This window comes from Hyaena hyaena, unplaced genomic scaffold, assembly GCF_003009895.1.
Source record: "Hyaena hyaena isolate Hyena2069 unplaced genomic scaffold, ASM300989v1 scaffold_298, whole genome shotgun sequence".
Taxonomy (NCBI): domain Eukaryota; kingdom Metazoa; phylum Chordata; class Mammalia; order Carnivora; family Hyaenidae; genus Hyaena; species Hyaena hyaena.
The window spans coordinates 1,342,879-1,360,318 of NW_024080927.1; the positions used below are offsets into that span (position 1 = coordinate 1,342,879).

A 17,440-nucleotide genomic window follows, 5' to 3' on the forward strand; every position below is an offset into this window, starting at 1 on the left:
TTATATATATATCAAGGAACAGGAAACTAACCAGTTACTAACTTCTAATATCTCTACATGGTGATAGTGCAATAAACATTCATTGAGCATTACTATGTACCAATCACCATGATTGTGTTTGTGTGTGTGTGTGTGTGTGTGTTCATATTCACATACATACATATAATTTGTTTAGCTGTGTTATCCTTATTCTAGTCTACTGTGATTTGGAGTCTGTTGGTAATTCTGCATAAAAGTCAACACTTTTCAATAGAATCAACATAAATACAAAGATACAGTAAATAATAAGCTCCTTTTACTGTGTTTCTCACCTATATTTGCTTCAGAAAGATAATTTTTTCTTTTGAGCATATTCCTTACAGATCTTGTTTTCCCCCATAATCAAAACTTTACTGAGAAACTGTTACCAAAATAGATCACTGCTGTATACCTTATAAAATTAAACATAATTATATTATTTTGGTAGATTAACTGGAATTACTGAACTGATAAGGCTTTCTGCAATATAACACAAATTCAAGAGGTTATGTGGATTATTAGTGTTGCTTTCTTCTAGATGAACACCCTTCTGTGAGTCTGGCCTTTCCTTCTGTTGAGTGGCACAACACTGTTGAATAGCCTATACCAAGAACCACCATCTAAGCATGGCTGCAAACTATGGTAATCTTGCAGCAACTTGAATGTTTTACATCCATAAAATTGGAATTTGGGCTTTAGCTAGCTGTTTCTTTGTATCTTTTTTCTTTTCTTCTTACAAGGACGGTTATAGTAAATCTCTAGCCAAAGAGGACAAGTCTGTCTCAGTATCACTAGGGTATATACTGAGAAAATACCTGAAAAGGCATTATAATATACACATTCCTTTATGTACATTTGGTGTCATCTATTATATCTTTGCTCCTATCAAACATACCACTAAGTTCTCTTAACTGTTTTCATGGTATTTCTCTTTTGTCCCTTTCCTACTTTTTTTTTCTTCAAGGTTTTTATTTATTTATTTTTTTTGGTAATCTCTTCATGACGCTCAAACTCACAACTTTGTGCTTGAGTCACATGCTCTTCCAGCTGAGCCAGCTAGGCACCCCGTCCCTTTCCTTCTTCCACTGCTCATGCTTTAGGTCTTGTTCACTCCCTGCAGTATTGTTTTATCAGTTTATAAGTTAGAGTTTCTCTTCTTTTTCCTTCTTGTGAGAATCAGCTTTTTTGTAAAAATCTTTTATGTGTTTTTTTTTTTTGAGAGAGAGAGAGACAGAGCACAGGAGGGGAGGGGCAGAGAGAGAGAAAGACACAGAATCCCAAGTAGGCTCCAGGCTCTGAGCTATCAGGACAGAGCCCAACGTGGGGCTCAAATTCACGAATGGTGAGATCATGACCTGAGCCGAGGTTGGACCCTACTGAGAACCTTCTGAGCCACCCAGGCGCCCGGAGAATCATCCTTATTTACAATTAACATCATCAAAAGCTTAGAGAAAAATCTCCACGGAAACCAGAAGTAAAGGACCATAAAGTGAGTCTCTGCCATAGCCGTGAGATAAAGTCCATGAAGGAGATATCTGAAGGGTAGGAAGATAACCAAGATAGTATATATAGTTTTATAGAAACCAAGAGTTCATTTTAAGAAGATAGGAACAAGAAGAAAATACGAGAAAGGGTATCAAAATTATATGCTATTGGACAAGCTTATCTTTTGATTGTTTACAATAATCAGGCAAAGGATGTTAGTCTATGGGGTATTATTACTATAGGACCTAATGGTTAGTGGGAATGGAGTGAGAAGAATGAAACTGGTTTTGAAGCAAAAACAGAGTCAGGAGAAGGAGTTAATTTCCCCCTAGTATAAGGAAGATCTATATATATTTGAAGTCTGTACAAAGGGAGATATTGAAAAGGTTATAGAAATACAGGAAATTTAAGGCTCTGGAGGAAGTGGGGAGGAAACAACAATAATAGTGGTAGTGCTAGGGGCTGAGTGGGATGAGAATGTTCATTGATGTTTTCGTTTTGAGATGAAAAGGCAGGAAGATGGAGTTTCTATTAGATGTTTTCTGTTTTCTTGGTATAGTAGTTGGTGGGGTCTTCTGTGAAGGAGTTGATGCTAACTGGAGGGAGCGCAGAAAGTTTGGAATAGTTAGTATTGCAGGGTTTGTTAAGGAGCCATTGGTGAATGCAAAGAATTACAAAGTGGCAGAAAGGACTCTTAAAATGCTTTTATGGAATAGTGTTTATTTATATTCTAAAATGAATTTGAGGGGCACCTGGGTGGCTCATTTGGTTAAGCATTTTGGCTCAGGTCATGATCTCACTGTCTCGGGATTGAACCCGTTGGGCTCTTTGCTAAGCATGGGGCCTGTGTGGGATTCTTCTCTCCCACACCCCCCCGCCCACTATCTGCCCCTCCCCAGCTCTCTCTCTCAGAATAAATAAACATTTAAAATTAATTTGAAGGGGCGCCTGGGTGACTCAGTGGTTAAATGTCCAACTTCAGGTCAGGTCATGATCTCATGTTTTGTGGGTTTGAGCCCCGTGTCAGGCTCTGTGCTGACAGCTAGTTCAGAGCCTGGAGCCTGCTTCAGATTCTGTTTCTCCCTCTCTCTGACCCTCCCCAGCTCATGCTGTCTCTCTCTCTCTCAGGAATAAATAAAAACATTAAAAAAATTAAAAAAAAAATACTATGTAAAATACTATGTAATTAATTATTGTGAACTATGTACCAAATGTTATGTATCTAATGTGACCTTATTTGTTTATTTTAATATTGCAATTTTGTGTGCATTGGTGGATTATTTCTATACCTAAGCTTTAAATTCCTTTAGAATAGGTCTTATGCTTCTTTTTTCCACTTCTCCCATTCTGTTACACAGTTGTGTAATTAAATACAGTGTTCAATTAAATGGATGGTAGAATGTGTGGTATATACTTTAATTCTTAAGACCTTAACTTTGCCTTTTCACAATTTAATATATTATTTTTTTTCTGATACAGAGAAATCCAGTTACACTTTTAAAGGAATTGTCAGCAATAAAGTCTCGATATCAAACTTTGTATGCCCGCTTTAAACCAATTGCTGTAGATCAGAAAGAGAGTAAGAACCGCATTTGTGCTATTGTCAATAAGACTATGACCATGATACAAGAACTACAAAAGCAAACAGATGTGGAGGTAATGCTTTCAATTGACAAGTTGGATTTGTAGTTTTAATTCTAAGTGTCTCTTTGAAAGACGAGTCCCCATTTTCATTTTGAGATTCAGTATTCAGTTTGAACTGTTGATAGAAATGTGATTTTCTTGATTCCTGAAGTATAATAGTTCTTACTGCCTTTTGTTTTAAAATAAGCATGTGGACTTGACACGGTTAATAAAGAGGTGTGCTATCTTTGATTATACAGCCATGGCAGAAGAGAAACTTTTCTAATGCTTATTAATCTACCAGCTTATAGTTCCTGTTAGAACTAGTGAGACTGAGAAATCTGGAAAGCATCTAAACCAGTGACTTGTTTTAGTTCTCCTTTTCTTCAGTTGGGTTGGTGGGCTTGGGTAATCCTGGCTTTCATTCTCTCTCTCCATTCCTCAATGCCCTATGATTTCATGTAATATTCCTTGTAACTGTGAGCTTTTATCACTGATTATGTAAAACTCTTCAGATATGCTGGAGTAAAAAAACCAATATGAACTGCTGACCTAGGCACTATCATCTTAAATAGCCAACTGAAGGATTTGGTAGAATTTTCATTTACTATTAAGGACAGGTTGAGGGCTTTCTTTCTTTCTTTCTTTCTTTCTTTCTTTCTTTCTTTTTTAATGTTTTTTATTTATTTCTGAGAGAGAGGGAGAGTTAGAGAGAGAGAACATGAGCAGTGAAGGGTCAGAGAGAGAGGGAGACATAGAATCTGAAACAGGCTCCAGGCTCTGAGCTAGCTACGCGGGGGTCGAACCCACAAACTGTGAGATCATGACCTGAGCCGAAGTCAGACGCTTAACCAACACAGCCACCCAGGCACCCCTCTTTCTTTCTTTTTTTCAGAGAGAGAGAGAGAAAAAGAGAGAGAGTGAGCACAAACACGGGAGGAGCAGTGGGAGAGAGCAAGAATCTCAAGCAGGCTCCATACTCAACATGGATCCTGACATGGATCTCAATCTAATGACCATGAGATCATGACTGGAGCCCAAATCAACCCAGGTGTTCCCAAGGTTGAGGGCTTTCAGAAGAAAAGATAGCTTGCATGTAGTTGGAATCATAAAGTAGAATTTAATTATATGGATAAAAAACGTCCATATAATTTTTTTAAATCTCTGGTATCAGCTCCTATCAATTAACTGGTAATACCTGCTTAGAGTGCTGTATTAAAGAACTGTGGGCATTGCAAAAAAAGCTATCATTATGGCCATGCAGCTAGGGGCAGCATACATGTTTTTTTTTGTTGTTTTTTTTTTTTGCCAACCCTGAACAAAAGATACTTGAATTATGGGCTAGTAGTAAGAAAAAATCTCAAAGGTTGATTACCAAGGTTAATCTGGTCAATAATTCTTTATATTACCAATGCCAGAAAAGACAACAGTACCTGATTAAATTTTTAAAATGATAACTTCAGGGATGCCTGGCTGGCTCAGTCGGTTAAGCATCCGACTTTGGCTCAGGTCATAATCTCAGTGTCTGTGAGTTCAAGCCCTGTGTCAGGTTCTGTGTTGACCACTCAGAACCTGGAGTCTCCTTCTGATTTTGTGTCTTCATCTCTCTCTCTGCCCCTTCCCTGCTTACGATCTGTCTCTCGCTCTCTCAAAGATAAAATAAAAACAAATAAATAAACAAAATCATACCTTCAATGTATTTCAGATGGTTTTTTGTTTTGTTTTATTTTTCTTGGTGCAAAAAGTGATTTTATTAAAGCATGGACAGGATTGTGGACAGAAAGAGCTGCCTTTAATTTTTTAAAAAATATTTATTTATGTTTGAGAGAGAGAGAGTGCATGTGTGCACAAAGTGGGGTAATAGCAGAGTGGGGACAGACATTCTGAAGCAGGCTGTGTGCTGACAGCAGAATGCTTAATGCTAGGTTTGAACTCACAAACTGTGAGATCATGATCTGAGCCAATGTTGGATGCTTAACCGACTGAGCCACCCAGGTGCCCCAAATGTATCACAGATGTTATGTACCTCAGATGTTAAGTCATGGGGAGAATTAACAGTGGAGGAGGAAAGAGTGATTAAAAAGGGCATAGAGGGAGGAGTGCGTGGGTGGCTCAGTTGGTTGAGCATCTGACTCTAGATTTCAGCTCAGGTCATGATCCCAGGATTGCGGCATCAAGCCCCATGTCAGGCTCTGTGCTGAGTGTGGAGCCTGATTAAGATTCTCTCTCTGTTTGCCCCTTTCCGCAACTCATGCTCTGTCTCTAAAATTTGAAGAAAAAAAAAAGGGCACAGAGGGAATAGAAAGTAGGGGTTTAAAACAGAAAGGGTGATGGCAGATATCTCCTCCTTTGCTGTCCTGCCCACCGTTCCCTTTTGGTGTATTCAGTAAACTTCTATATCCTTAAAACAAAGAAACAACAAAAACAAACAAACAGAAAACAGTAAGGGTGGCGACACATACTAATAAAGTAAAATGCAAAAACAGTATGTATATGATAACATTTATAAATACCACTCAAGTCATATATTCTTCATTGTTGGTGACCAGAGCCTGAAAATAGAAGCATATAAACTTGTCCTAAGGAAACAAATCTTGAGGAGAGATCAAATGTAGTTCTGAATGTACATATCAACATATATGTACAGAAATCCATAAATTTATTGAAGGACAGGATAAATTTAGGTGAGTGAAAAAAGAGAAAAGTGATATTTGGGGTTTTTTGTCTTAAGTGTTTATTTTTGAGAGAGAGAGGGGGAGAGAGCATGTGTACACAAGAGTGGGAGGGGCAGAGAGAGGGAGACAGAATCTGAAGCAGGCTCCAGGCTCTAAGCTGTCATCACAAAGTCCAACATGATGGTCAGACCCAAACTTTGAGACCCAAACCTGAGCCAAAGTTGGATGTTTAACCAACTCAGACACCCTCCAAAGTGATATTTTGAATATTATGGTAATAAAAATTGTCCCCACTGGATATAATAAGTAAAAACTATTTCTGACTGAGATTAAAATGTGGTGCAGAAAATAGTTACAATAGTGATAGAGGATTTCAGTCATCTAAATATCTGTAATGGTCTTCATTCACTTAAAAGATGTACCTGCAGGGGCACCTGTGTGTCTCAGTTGGTTGAACGTCAGCCTGTTGATTTTGGGTAAGGTCATGATCCTAGGGATGTGGGATTGAGCCCTGCATTGGGCTCCATGCCAAGTGGGGAGCCTACTCTCGATTCTCTCTCTTCCTCTGCCCCTCTCCCCGACATGCGCTCTCTCTGCCTCTGAAAAAAAAATCTTCAATGAGCAATAATTGCATTTAAGGTAGAAAACTAATGGAGCTTTTACTTTGGATCACATTACAAACAAGAATAAATGACTGAAATATTGGTTCTAAATCTTGAAAAAGGAGATAATATTTTAGATTTAATGTCAGATGTTGGGAAATGTCAGATGTGGTGGGACTTGTATCCACTACTTCAAAAATGAGATAGTAGAAAGTTTAGAGAAAATTTTCATGATCAAAATGTGGAAGAAAAGAGAATGGCATCTGTAGAGAGTTGTATAAATGAAAATAGTTTTATGAGCTCAGAGTTTAAAAGACATACATATAAGGTGGTAGACCTTATAAAGAAAGTGTAGAAAGAGGTGTATCAGTCATAGAGACAGAACTGTGAGAATACTTACGAAAGCCAAAGTCCAGATTAAGTTGAGGCTTCTGAAATTTTCTAAAATAACCAAAAGGGCCTTTAAGATTATTTTGGGAACATGAAGAACAAGAAAGGGATAAATTTACTTAGGGTAAATGGTGCTTGGTTTACAGAAAGCAAATAGAAAGTAAAACTGTTTAGGTATTGTCTTGCTAGAATCTTTTTTTTTTTTTTCTATTTTATTTATTTTAGAGAGAGAGCGTGAGTGGGAGAGAGGGACAGAGGGGGGAAGAGAGAGAGAGGGAGAGAAAATCCCAAGCAGGTTCCACTCTCAGCAAGGAGCTAATGAGGGGCTTGATCCCACCACCCTGGTGTCACCACCCTAGCCGAAATCAAGAGTTGGAAGCTCAACCAACTGAGCCATCCAGGCCCTCCTTTTTGTTACAATTTTTATCATAGTGCCAGGATTTTCATTTGCTAGGATAGAAAATATATTTGAGTTGATAATATTCAAAAATAGCACTTGAATTGGTAATACTAAAAAATAAATAGGGAGATGAGAACAGAAAAGGAGGTGAAAGGAATACTTTTTAGTTAGGTTTAAATATACTTAATTATAAAGGTGACCACCAAGAGACACATATATACACATGAAGGATTAAATTTGTTCCAAAATAAAAATGACCAAAACAAACCCCCAAAACAAATATAATTAAAAAGTTATTAAAAATAGAATGTGTGGTATTCCACTCAGCTCTAAAACAGTTGTTAAGGAGGAAATTTTCTTACAAGTTTTGGATTGGTTAATTCCTGGAAAAATTCTTTGAAAGTTTATGAAACAGGTGGTCTGAAATCTCTTGAACACTTATCACAATGAGAAACATGGACTCATGGAGAACAAAGTCCTTTCAGAATAATACCATTTCCTGTTTTTGAGATAGAAGAGGGAAATTCTGTAACTATTTGGGTTGCAGAAAGGCATATGATTATTTTACATTTTATCTATGTGACTATTTTTGGTAAATGTTGGCTTGATCAGCCAAATCAGCTGGGCAGCCCAATAGCCAAATAAATGTGGCTATATAAATTAAAATGTAAAGTAATTAAATAAAATAAATTCAATTCTTCATCTACTGATTGGACAGCACAGATATAGAATATTTTCAGCATCACAGAAAGTACTGGACAGCACTGCTCTAGAGATTCTTATTCTGTAGGTATAGTGTGTTCCAGATTCAGCAGTCTCTCTAGAGATGACCTACAGAGTTAGGCAGAGTTGTAACGATTTGATTCTGCGTATTGTACTTTCTATAATTTCCCCATTAACCCTTGTTTTAGCTAGCCGGTTGGTTAGTGCCCTGTGAAAGTCCTTTGTACTTCCCTTTGGCTTCTATTCTTCCTTTTACTTTTGCTCCTACCTGCTTTAGATGGATACTGTTTGCTGGGTTGTTTTCTCAGCATCTATTCTCCCTTGCTGCCTAATAGAACACTGACTTTCTTGAGATGTCTGCCATCCTTAGCTAGTGCCTGGGGCAGAGTTGGTGCTTTCCTCACCTTCAGGGGGTGCTTCTCATTGGCAAGGGAAATGGATTTTCCTTTAATTGGCTCAGGAATGGGTTTGTAACCCATGTGACATATGAGGAGGGAAAGTTTGGAAGTAGAAAATTAAGAGTTTCCTCACTGCTGAGAGACCCCTAGGAAGAGAAAACTTTTCTTCTTCTAAACATTGTGTATAGATGATGTGATGTGATGACTAGCACTGCTAGAGCAATTTTTTCCTATCAGCTTGAGGATAAACCACCACCAAGAATATTAGATAAGGTGAAAAATCCCAGTTCTTATGGTAAGTTGCTGAATAAACCAGTCCTGAAGTCTTGACCTTCTTCTGTAGTTATTGTACAATGATAATTTTCTTATTATTTATCCATTTTGAAATATATTCCTGTTATTTGCAGCTGAAAACATCTCAGTTATCCCTCAAAATTTAGCTCAAGTCTCTACTTCTGAGGAAACTTCCAAACTATTTTGTTCACATTTCTTTCTTAAAATGCTTTTAGAATATGGCATTCAAATGTGACTTCTTTAGTTTTGCTAAATTACAATCCTTAAACTGTTTGATTTATTGGTCTTGTTTCTTAAACTTAATTGCAAGTTCTTTGGAAGCTCAAACATTAGAAGTATTTTGTATTTGGATAGCCAAATATCTATTTTATCCTGCCTTCCAAAATGTGTGATTATAGGCATAGTATGAGCTTATGGAAACATAAAAAAAAAGCAGAAGTTAACTAAATTAGTTTTTACAGATTTTGAAATAAAGATTTTGTCATTTGTTTTCTAGCTGTCGCCACTGACTAAAGAAGAAAAAACTGCAGCAGAGAAATTAAAATCTTTTGTGTCAGACTTATGAATAAGTGGACTTGCAAAAGGAATTCTGCTGGAGAGGAGATCCATTCCAGAAAGATTTAAGGAGATGTCTTGTTAGCACTTGATGACTAGAGGTTGGGGGATGGAGAAGGAGATATGGTCTGGGTAACTTGATAGTGATGCCTTTCACAAGAGAGGGTCCTATAAGAAGGGCAGATATTATATGAATAAAGTTCAGCCAAAAACATGGAATGGGAATAAAGGGATTTAAAAATATATATGCACACACAGTCTTGTAATTTCAGGCAAGGAAGTCACGTACCACTATTTTGCATTTGTTTTTGTGTAATTGGGATAATTGGATCTCCTGGCCTATCATAAAAGGATATTTATGTATTATTGGTCAGTCAGATATGAATGAGCATGTTTTGGAAATTAAAGGATACAAAAAATATTTGTATTATATGTTATATATGTATATAATTTTATTTTTGAAAAATTTTGATTACAGTTAATGGTCACATTATTGATGAGACTGCCAATATGTGACCTAGAGTCCTCCACAAAAGCTAACATTAGTAATAATAAATTGACTTTTCTGTGACAGCCTCACTTTTATTTTCCTGTTCCTTCTTTCTGCTAATGTTGAGCAGCATGAACTATGCTTTCAAATGTTGTTTTAGAGTGTCTCTGTTGTATATCAACACTACCTTTGTTCTCCTTCAGCCTATATTATCGTAATTGTTCGTTCTATATGAAAGCTAAGGAACTGAAATCAGAGGATTACTGGCAACTGTTACTTGCCAGTTGTGTGTGTGTGTGTGTGTGTTTCCTTTTTATTTACTTATTTAAACATTTTTTTGAGTTTTTAAAAATTATTTTTAATGTTTTTAAAAAAATTTTATTTCTGAGAGAGAGAGAGACAGCATGAGCAGGGGAGGATCAGAGAGAGAGGGAGACGCAGAATCTGAAACAGGCTCCAGGCTCTGAGCTAGCTGTCAGCACAGAGCCTGATGTGGGGGCTCAAACCCACAAACTGAGATCATGAGCTGAGCAGAAGTCAGACGTTTAACCGACTGAGCCACCCAGGTGCCCCCAAAATTATTTATTTTTTGAGAGAGACAGAGCATGAGTGGAGGAGGGACAGAGGGTCATGACCAGAGCTGAAGTTGGGTGCTTAATCGAATGAGCAACCTAGGCACTCCAGTTTATTTATTATTTATTTATTTAATGGTTATTTACAATTTTTTTTTGAATTTAAAAAAATTTAGTGTTTATTTTGAAATTTTTAATGTTTCAAAAACATTACATTTTGCAAGATAGAGACAAGGTTTTGAGCAGGGGAGGGGCTGAGAGATGAGTCAACAGAATCCGAAGCAGGCTCCAGGCTCTGAGCTGTCAGCACAGAGCCCCATGTGGAGTATAAACTCACAAGCTGTGAGATCATGACCTGAGCCAAAGTCGGATGCTTAATCGAGCCACCCAGGTGCCCTAGTGTTTATTTTTATATATAGAGACAGACAGAGTGCTAGCAGATGAGGGGCAGAGAGAGAGGGAGACAAAATCCAAAGCAGGCTCCAGGTTCTGAACTGTCATAGAGTACCACGGGGGTGCCTCATAATTTTTTTATAAAATTTTTTTTAATGTTTTCTTTTTCCATTTTTTTTTTTTTTTAATTTTTTTTTTTAATGTTTTATTTATTTCTAGGAGAGAGAGAGAGAGAGACAGCGTGAGCAGGGGAGGGTCAGAGAGAGAGGGAGTTACAGACTCTGAAACAGGCTCTGGGCTCTGAGCTGGCAGTCAGCACAGAGCCCAACGCGGGGCTCGAACCCACGAACCGTGAGATCACGACCTAAGTGAAAGTCGGACGCTTAACCGACTAAGCCACCCAGGCGCCCCTCTTTTTCCATTTTTGAAAGTCAGAGAGAGACAGCGCGAGCAGGGCAGGGTCAGAGAGAGAGGGAGACACAGAATCCGAAGAGAGGCTCCAGGCTCTGAGCTAGCTGTTAGCACAGAGCCCGACATGGGGCTCAAACCCTTGAACCCTGAGATCATGACTTGAGCCGAAGTCGGATGCTTAACTGACTGAGCCACCCAGGCGCCCCACCTCTTTTTTTTTTTTTTAAATAAGTATTGGCAATAAGGTAATCATAGGGACAGATTTTGAAACAAAGATGTTAACCACAGGGTTATTTATACTAGGAAAACACAAAATATCTGGCTAATGGCAGGTATATAGGAAAATAAATCATGGTGTATCTATGTAATAAGAGGTCAGGCTGCCAATAAGTTATTACTGTTAATGTTCTGGGAAATGCTGAAGCTATGTTAAATGAGGAGAGGGGAAACATTGCAGTTTTGTAGTTAAGATTGGGCTTCGGAATCTGAGATGTAAATACAGGTTTTTGTTTGTTTTAGTTTATTTACTTTGAGAGAGCAAGCAGGGGAGGGGCGGAGAGAGAGGGAAAGACAGAGAATCCCAAGCAGGCTCTGTGCTGTCAGTGCGGAGCCTGACTCCAGGCTTGAACTAATGAACTGTGAGATCATGACCTGGGCCATAATCAAGAGTTGGACCCTTAGCTGACAGAGCCACTCAGGCACCCTGTAAATAGCATGTTTTAAATTCTAGCTATGTTGGGGCGCCTGGGTGGCTTAGTCGGTTAAGCGTCCGACTTTCGCTTAGGTCATGATCTCGCGGTTTGTGGGTTCGAGCCCCGCGTCGGGCTCTGTGCTGACTGCCAGCTCAGAACCTGGAGCCTGTTTCAGTCTGTGACACCCTCTCTCTCTGACCCTCCCCTGCTCACGCTGTCTCTCTCTCTCTCTCAGAAATAAATAAAAAAAAAAAAAAATAAAAAATAAATTCTAGCTATGTGATCCTGACCAAATAACTTATGTGTGTCAGGATGGCTCGAAGTACAATGAGATGATAAGTGAGATAAGTGTTTGGGTTTGATAATCAGAAATTATTCTGTAAACATTCTATATATGCAATCAAAATGAGGCACTGAAAAGACTAGGAGAGATGCATCAAATATTAGTTCTGCAGGTGATAGAATTTTACTTTCCTATCATTAAAAAAATTAGTTATGAGCATTTACTTGTCCATTATCCATTAACAAACTTGTAATAGGGTTGGGAGAGTAGCTTCAGTTAAAATTTTACTGTGTAGGGGTGCCTGGGTGGCTCAGTCGGTTAAGCGTCTGACTTCGGCTCAGGTCACAATCTCATGCTTCATGGGATTGAGCCCCAATTCAGGCTCTGTGCTGACAGCTCAGAGCCTGGACTCTGTCTCCCTCTCTTTGCCCCTCCCCTGCTTGTGCTCTCTCTCTCTCTCTCTTCTCTCTCTCAAAAATAAACATTGAAAAAAAAATTAAAAACATTGTACTGTGTAGTTGAATATTTGAAGAACAGAACCACACCCTTTAAAATTTTTTTTAAATGTTTATTTTTGAGAGAGAGAGAGCTCACACAAAGTGGGGAGAGACAGAAAGAAAAGGGGACAGAGGATCTGAAGTGGGCTCTAAGTTAACAGCAGTGAGCCTGATGTGGGGCTGGAACTCACGAACTGTAAGATCATGACCTGACCCAAAGTCAGACACTCAACTGACTAAGCCATCCAGGAGCATCTCCCTGCCCTTTTAAATTACAGAGAATTGAGTCACACTATAGTAACTATTTTCTTCAGTACTCAGTTAAAATTAAGAAGTTTTTGTCATGGAATGGTTCTGGGATGTCACGTTGATTGGTGGGATTGAAAAATGGTAGTATCACAAAGAGGTCGTGGCAAGTTCCTGGTGTTATTCCTCTATGACTTCCTTCACAGTTATCCTGTAAATGTTGGTTCTGTCCCTCACCCCCCCCCCCTTAAAATTGTTCTCTCTGCACTTCTTTATATATTTATGATTCCCAAATACAACTTCTTCCATTAGATATAGATCCATTTGTCCAATAAAACCTACCTGAATATCCAAATTGGTCATGTCCAGAGTACCTACTGCTTTTATTTTGTCAATGTCCACTATTCTGTTACCTAGAATTAAGAAGTTTGCATCACTTCGTCTTCTTAGTAAAATCTATAATTCTCTGAAATGTTCATAGTGTCCAACCTCCACTTTATTTTCACTCTGACTACCCTAATTTAGGTCTTTTATTTCTCATTTGGATAATTATTTTTTATGTGACTATAGTCTCTTTATGTCAAGTTGTGAGTAACACAAATTAATTTTAATACTAATTTAAGTTTTAGGAAGTTAAAACATACATGTCTATTCTCCAGTAATTATATTCAGTCTCTTCAGATGTTTCATTTATTATTTATTTATGTATTTTTATTTTTTTAGATAGAGTACAAGTGGGAGAGATGGGCTGAGGGAGAGAGGATCCTATGCAGCTCCATGCTCAGCACAGAGCACAATGTAGGGCTCTGTCTCACGACCCCGGAATCATGACCTGAGTTGAAATCAAGTGGCGGACACTAAACCAACTCAGCACTGAGGCGACCTAAAATGTTTCTATATATATACAAATTACAAATATATATATATTTTTTACAAAAATAGCCTGATACCATATATTGTACTGCAGCTGCAGTTAAGGTTTTTCTTCTTTCTTTTTTTTTATTCACTTATTTTGAGACAGAAAGGCAAGAGTGGGAGAGGGGCAGAGAAAGAGAGAGAGATAACCCCAAGCAGGCTCTGTGCTGTTACTACCCAGCCTGATTCAGGGCTTAAAGCAATGAACTGTGAGATCATGACCTGAACTGAAGTCATACCCTTAACCAAATGAGCCACCCAGGCGCTCAGTTTTTTTCATTGTAAATATATTTTGGGTATTTTCATCACACACTTCTGCTATTGTTTTGAACAGCTGTAATCCAATACATGGATGTACCATGATTTATTTCAGTTATGTATTTTGATAGGCATTGATAAGCTGTGTAATAGACAAGTTAGATATGTTGGAGTTGCAGGGGGAAAGGCAGCTAGGTCCTCCCTTAAGGAACTGGGAGATCCCAGGTTTCCTACCTCCATGTGGTAGCTTAGCATACTGCCAACGAAATTCTCTTTTGCTTTAATTAGCTATAATCTGACTGTGGCTGCAACCAAGGACCCCTAATTAATTGTATAAGTTTTCCAATCTTTCACAATTATGAACTATCGCAATAAATCTTTAAGCATTTTTGGGTTCTTGGGGAAATATATCTATTAATATAGGAACTTATTGTAACATTCATAATATGTTGTAATTTGTCTTTTTTTCACTTCTCATTACTCTTTGAGTCCCAGTACAGTGCTGTGTTCCACAGATAACTTTTTTGAGGTAAAATTCACTTAGTAAAATTAACCATAAACCATTATTAAAGTGTACGATTCAGGGCGTTTTATTATAAACGGTGGCGTGCAAACATGACGATCATAAATAAGTTTTGGTTAAAGAATCTGAAGTAACAGATTAATCTTACTAAATTATCCCTGTCTGTGGCTCACGTATTAAAAAATTGTTGTCCACTACTTCTAAGGAAGTTCAAATCCCTTGATATTTAAGAGCTTCTTTCTAGGTCGCTGTTGATGTTTTACGTGTGCATTCTAGATTGGGTCAAATGTAAAAGTGGTTTGCAATACATGAGAAAGGAAAACTTACATTCAAATTAAGAATCTGATGTAAGCCCTTTGTCTCACACCTTCAATTCCTGCAATCTTTAGATCTCACGACAAAATTGTACAAAGAAGACCCCAACATAGGAAAGCTGAACACAGCTGACGTTTGCACTTTCTAGAGACAGCTCCTCTGAAGCGGATGCTGGACGGAGTGGTGAAGATCAAATCTCTAGAGTCTGTGGTCCCATTCTTCCAAGCCTGAAATGAGAAACGACACCGCTGTAGGCTTCACAATCTGAGTAGGTGGGGCAGAAGTCTCAAAACCTGAGAATCTGGGCTTCCTTTCAGAGAAAGAACCATTAGCCACGAATTCTCTACACCAGGGTTTCTCAAAAAGTGTGGGCCAAAGGCTACCTGCAGTCGAATCAGCGAGAGTGGCTGTTGAAGACTTTGTGGGGAGCTTCATCCTAGAATCACAGTCCGAATACCTAGGGGTGTGGCTTCAGAGTCTGTTTCCCACAAGCACTCCAGGTGGTTCCAGTCTGTGGCGCGCCAAAGTTTGAGACCGGTGGAGCGCCGCCCTTCCTGAGGGAGGAGAAGCGTGGAGATACGCGCCAAGCTGTCAGCCGTTCGCGCGCTAGACTGGGGCCAAAGGCACGCAGCCCTGCGGCTGCCAGCAGCGAAATCTCGTGTGCGCCCCCGCACCGCGGGAACTAGTCGCCCGCCTCTCTTCAGCCTGCTCCCCTAACGCCGCGGTCTGCGCGCATGCGCACCACGCCTTCCCTCAGCGCCGCGCCTTCAGCTGCCCTGGTTACCGTTGGTGTTTGCGAATTCCCTGCAGCACCTTCTTCGCTGGAGACCAGCGCCGCCGGGCTCTAGCAGCACTTCGATACGCGCGCGCCCTCGTCACGTGGTGCGAGGCTCCCTCGCGGTCGCCGGCAGGCAGCTTAGCGGTGAGGAAGGAGCTGCGGCCACCGCTCGCCCTCCCACTGAGCACTAGGGCGGGTGCGCGGATAAATATGGCGAAGTGGGGGTAGCTGGCGCCGAACCCGACGCGATGGGGCGAGCAGGTGCGGAGGTCGTCGGAGCCCCCTGAGGTGCACGCCGGCGTGGTTTTCGTCTGAGATTTGACCTGGCGACCTCGGGCCGGCGCCCAATAGGTCAGACTACGGACTCCGCTGGTCGCCGAGGGCCCCGCCGAGAGCCGGAGGCAATGGATGAACAGAGCGTAGAGGTGAGGGGGGTTAAGAAGGGTGGTGGTTAATCTCCCCCTGTAACCCCGTGAGCGTTCTTTATTTGGGGCGCGCTGCCCTAGCCCTTCCTCTAGTCGGGCACCCCCATTCCGCCGCGGCCGGTGTGGTGAAGGCTGGCCCAGTGCGAAGGACGCCGTGCTGGGTTCGCAGCTCTCCGGGTGCCTTGTCAGGTGGTGATATTCTGGCGTTTTCTGGGTGTCTTGGCACCAGTATTCATTCTCAGAGGGTTTTTGCAAACCAGCCTGGGACTAGCAAAACTGCAAATTCATTAGATAGACCTGCCGTGCACGCGCTCCCAGTTCTTGGGAGTTCAGGTGCGGATCCAAAACTCCCTCCAACTGGAATCATTCCCTCCCACCCGTTCGTTTTGCAGACTTGTGCCCCTCCTAAACTGAAGGAGAATGTACTTTTATTACCCTATTTGTAGTTTACCGGAACAACCTATTCTTTTATTTAAATAAAAGAATTTTATTTAAAATTTTTTTTTTAAAGTTTGTTTTATTTTTGAGACAGAGCACGAGTAGGGTAGGGGCAGAGAGAGAGAGGGAGGCACAGAATCCGAAACAGGCTCCAGGCTCTGAGCTGTCAGCACAGAACCTGAGGCCAGACTCGAACCCACGAACTACGAGATCATGACCTGAGCTGAAGTCGGATGCTCTACCGACTGAGCCACCCAGGCGCCCCGAACAACCTCTTCTTTTATATTTGGCTCTTGTGAGCTGTGATTTCAAATCGTTGCGATAATATTATTATATTAGAGGCCAGTAACATAAAAAAAAAAAAGATTGCTTATTGGACCCAATTATTTAATAGTTGTTAAATTTTGAACTTTACTAATACATACTAAATCCTTGCTCCTTAGTAAGTTGTAACTATTATTACTGGCACTCCACTTGAAAGTAGTTCACCCAATGGTCTTATTGTCCACTCCCTCTCCCTCCCTGCAGCGTCTGCATCTCACAGGTTCTTTCTGGTTCTGCAGAGTCATGATTGGACTCATGAATAATTTTCTCATTAATTCCTCCTATGAAAGTATTATAAAGGCTTTGTAACGTTTTCTTGGTTTAGGAGCGTTTAATTCTCCTGGAATGGAGTAAATAAATGTGAGTACTGTAAAAATAAACTTAAAGTATACAATAAGTTGCATTTCATTTTATCTATTTTCTCGTCAGTTACTTCCTAAATTGATTTATCTGATGCTTGCAAACATTATTGTTTCTTCTGTTTACTCTTTTCTATTCAAAGCCTTCATGGGGCAACTACCAAAATTCTCCATAGGAACAGAATCTCAGGCTCCAATCCAATCAATCCAATAAAAAAGCTAGTTGGTTGGAGCATCAGGGCAGAAAGAAATTCAGATTTCTGGATTCTGAATTAGTTTCTTGATCAAAGTACACTCTATTAGTATATGTATCTTTTTTTTAAGTTTTTTTTTTTTTTTTTAAATTTCAAAAGCAGTC

General features: G+C 39.8%; 2 protein-coding genes and 1 pseudogene across 5 annotated transcripts in view; 2 read left to right on the top strand and 1 right to left on the bottom strand.

The window, feature by feature from the left end:
- Nucleotides 1–3,095, top strand: part of SKA2 (spindle and kinetochore associated complex subunit 2) — a 28,461-nt gene extending 25,366 nt beyond the window's left edge. The window contains exon 4 of the mRNA XM_039247317.1: nt 2,983–3,095. Coding sequence (XP_039103248.1) covers nt 2,983–3,004 — 22 coding nt within the window. The 3' untranslated portion in view covers nt 3,005–3,095. The remainder of the gene's footprint in view (nt 1–2,982) is intronic.
- Nucleotides 507–1,522, bottom strand: LOC120241925 (annotated as a pseudogene).
- A 12,538-nt stretch (nt 3,096–15,633) lies between the features above and the next one.
- The window catches only part of TRIM37 (tripartite motif containing 37), a 131,107-nt gene continuing 129,300 nt past the window's right edge, over nt 15,634–17,440 (top strand). For all 4 annotated transcript variants that reach the window (XM_039247312.1, XM_039247315.1, XM_039247313.1 and 1 more), the window contains exon 1: nt 15,634–15,961. In XM_039247312.1, the coding sequence (XP_039103243.1) occupies nt 15,941–15,961 (21 nt within the window). In that variant the 5' untranslated portion in view covers nt 15,634–15,940. The remainder of the gene's footprint in view (nt 15,962–17,440) is intronic.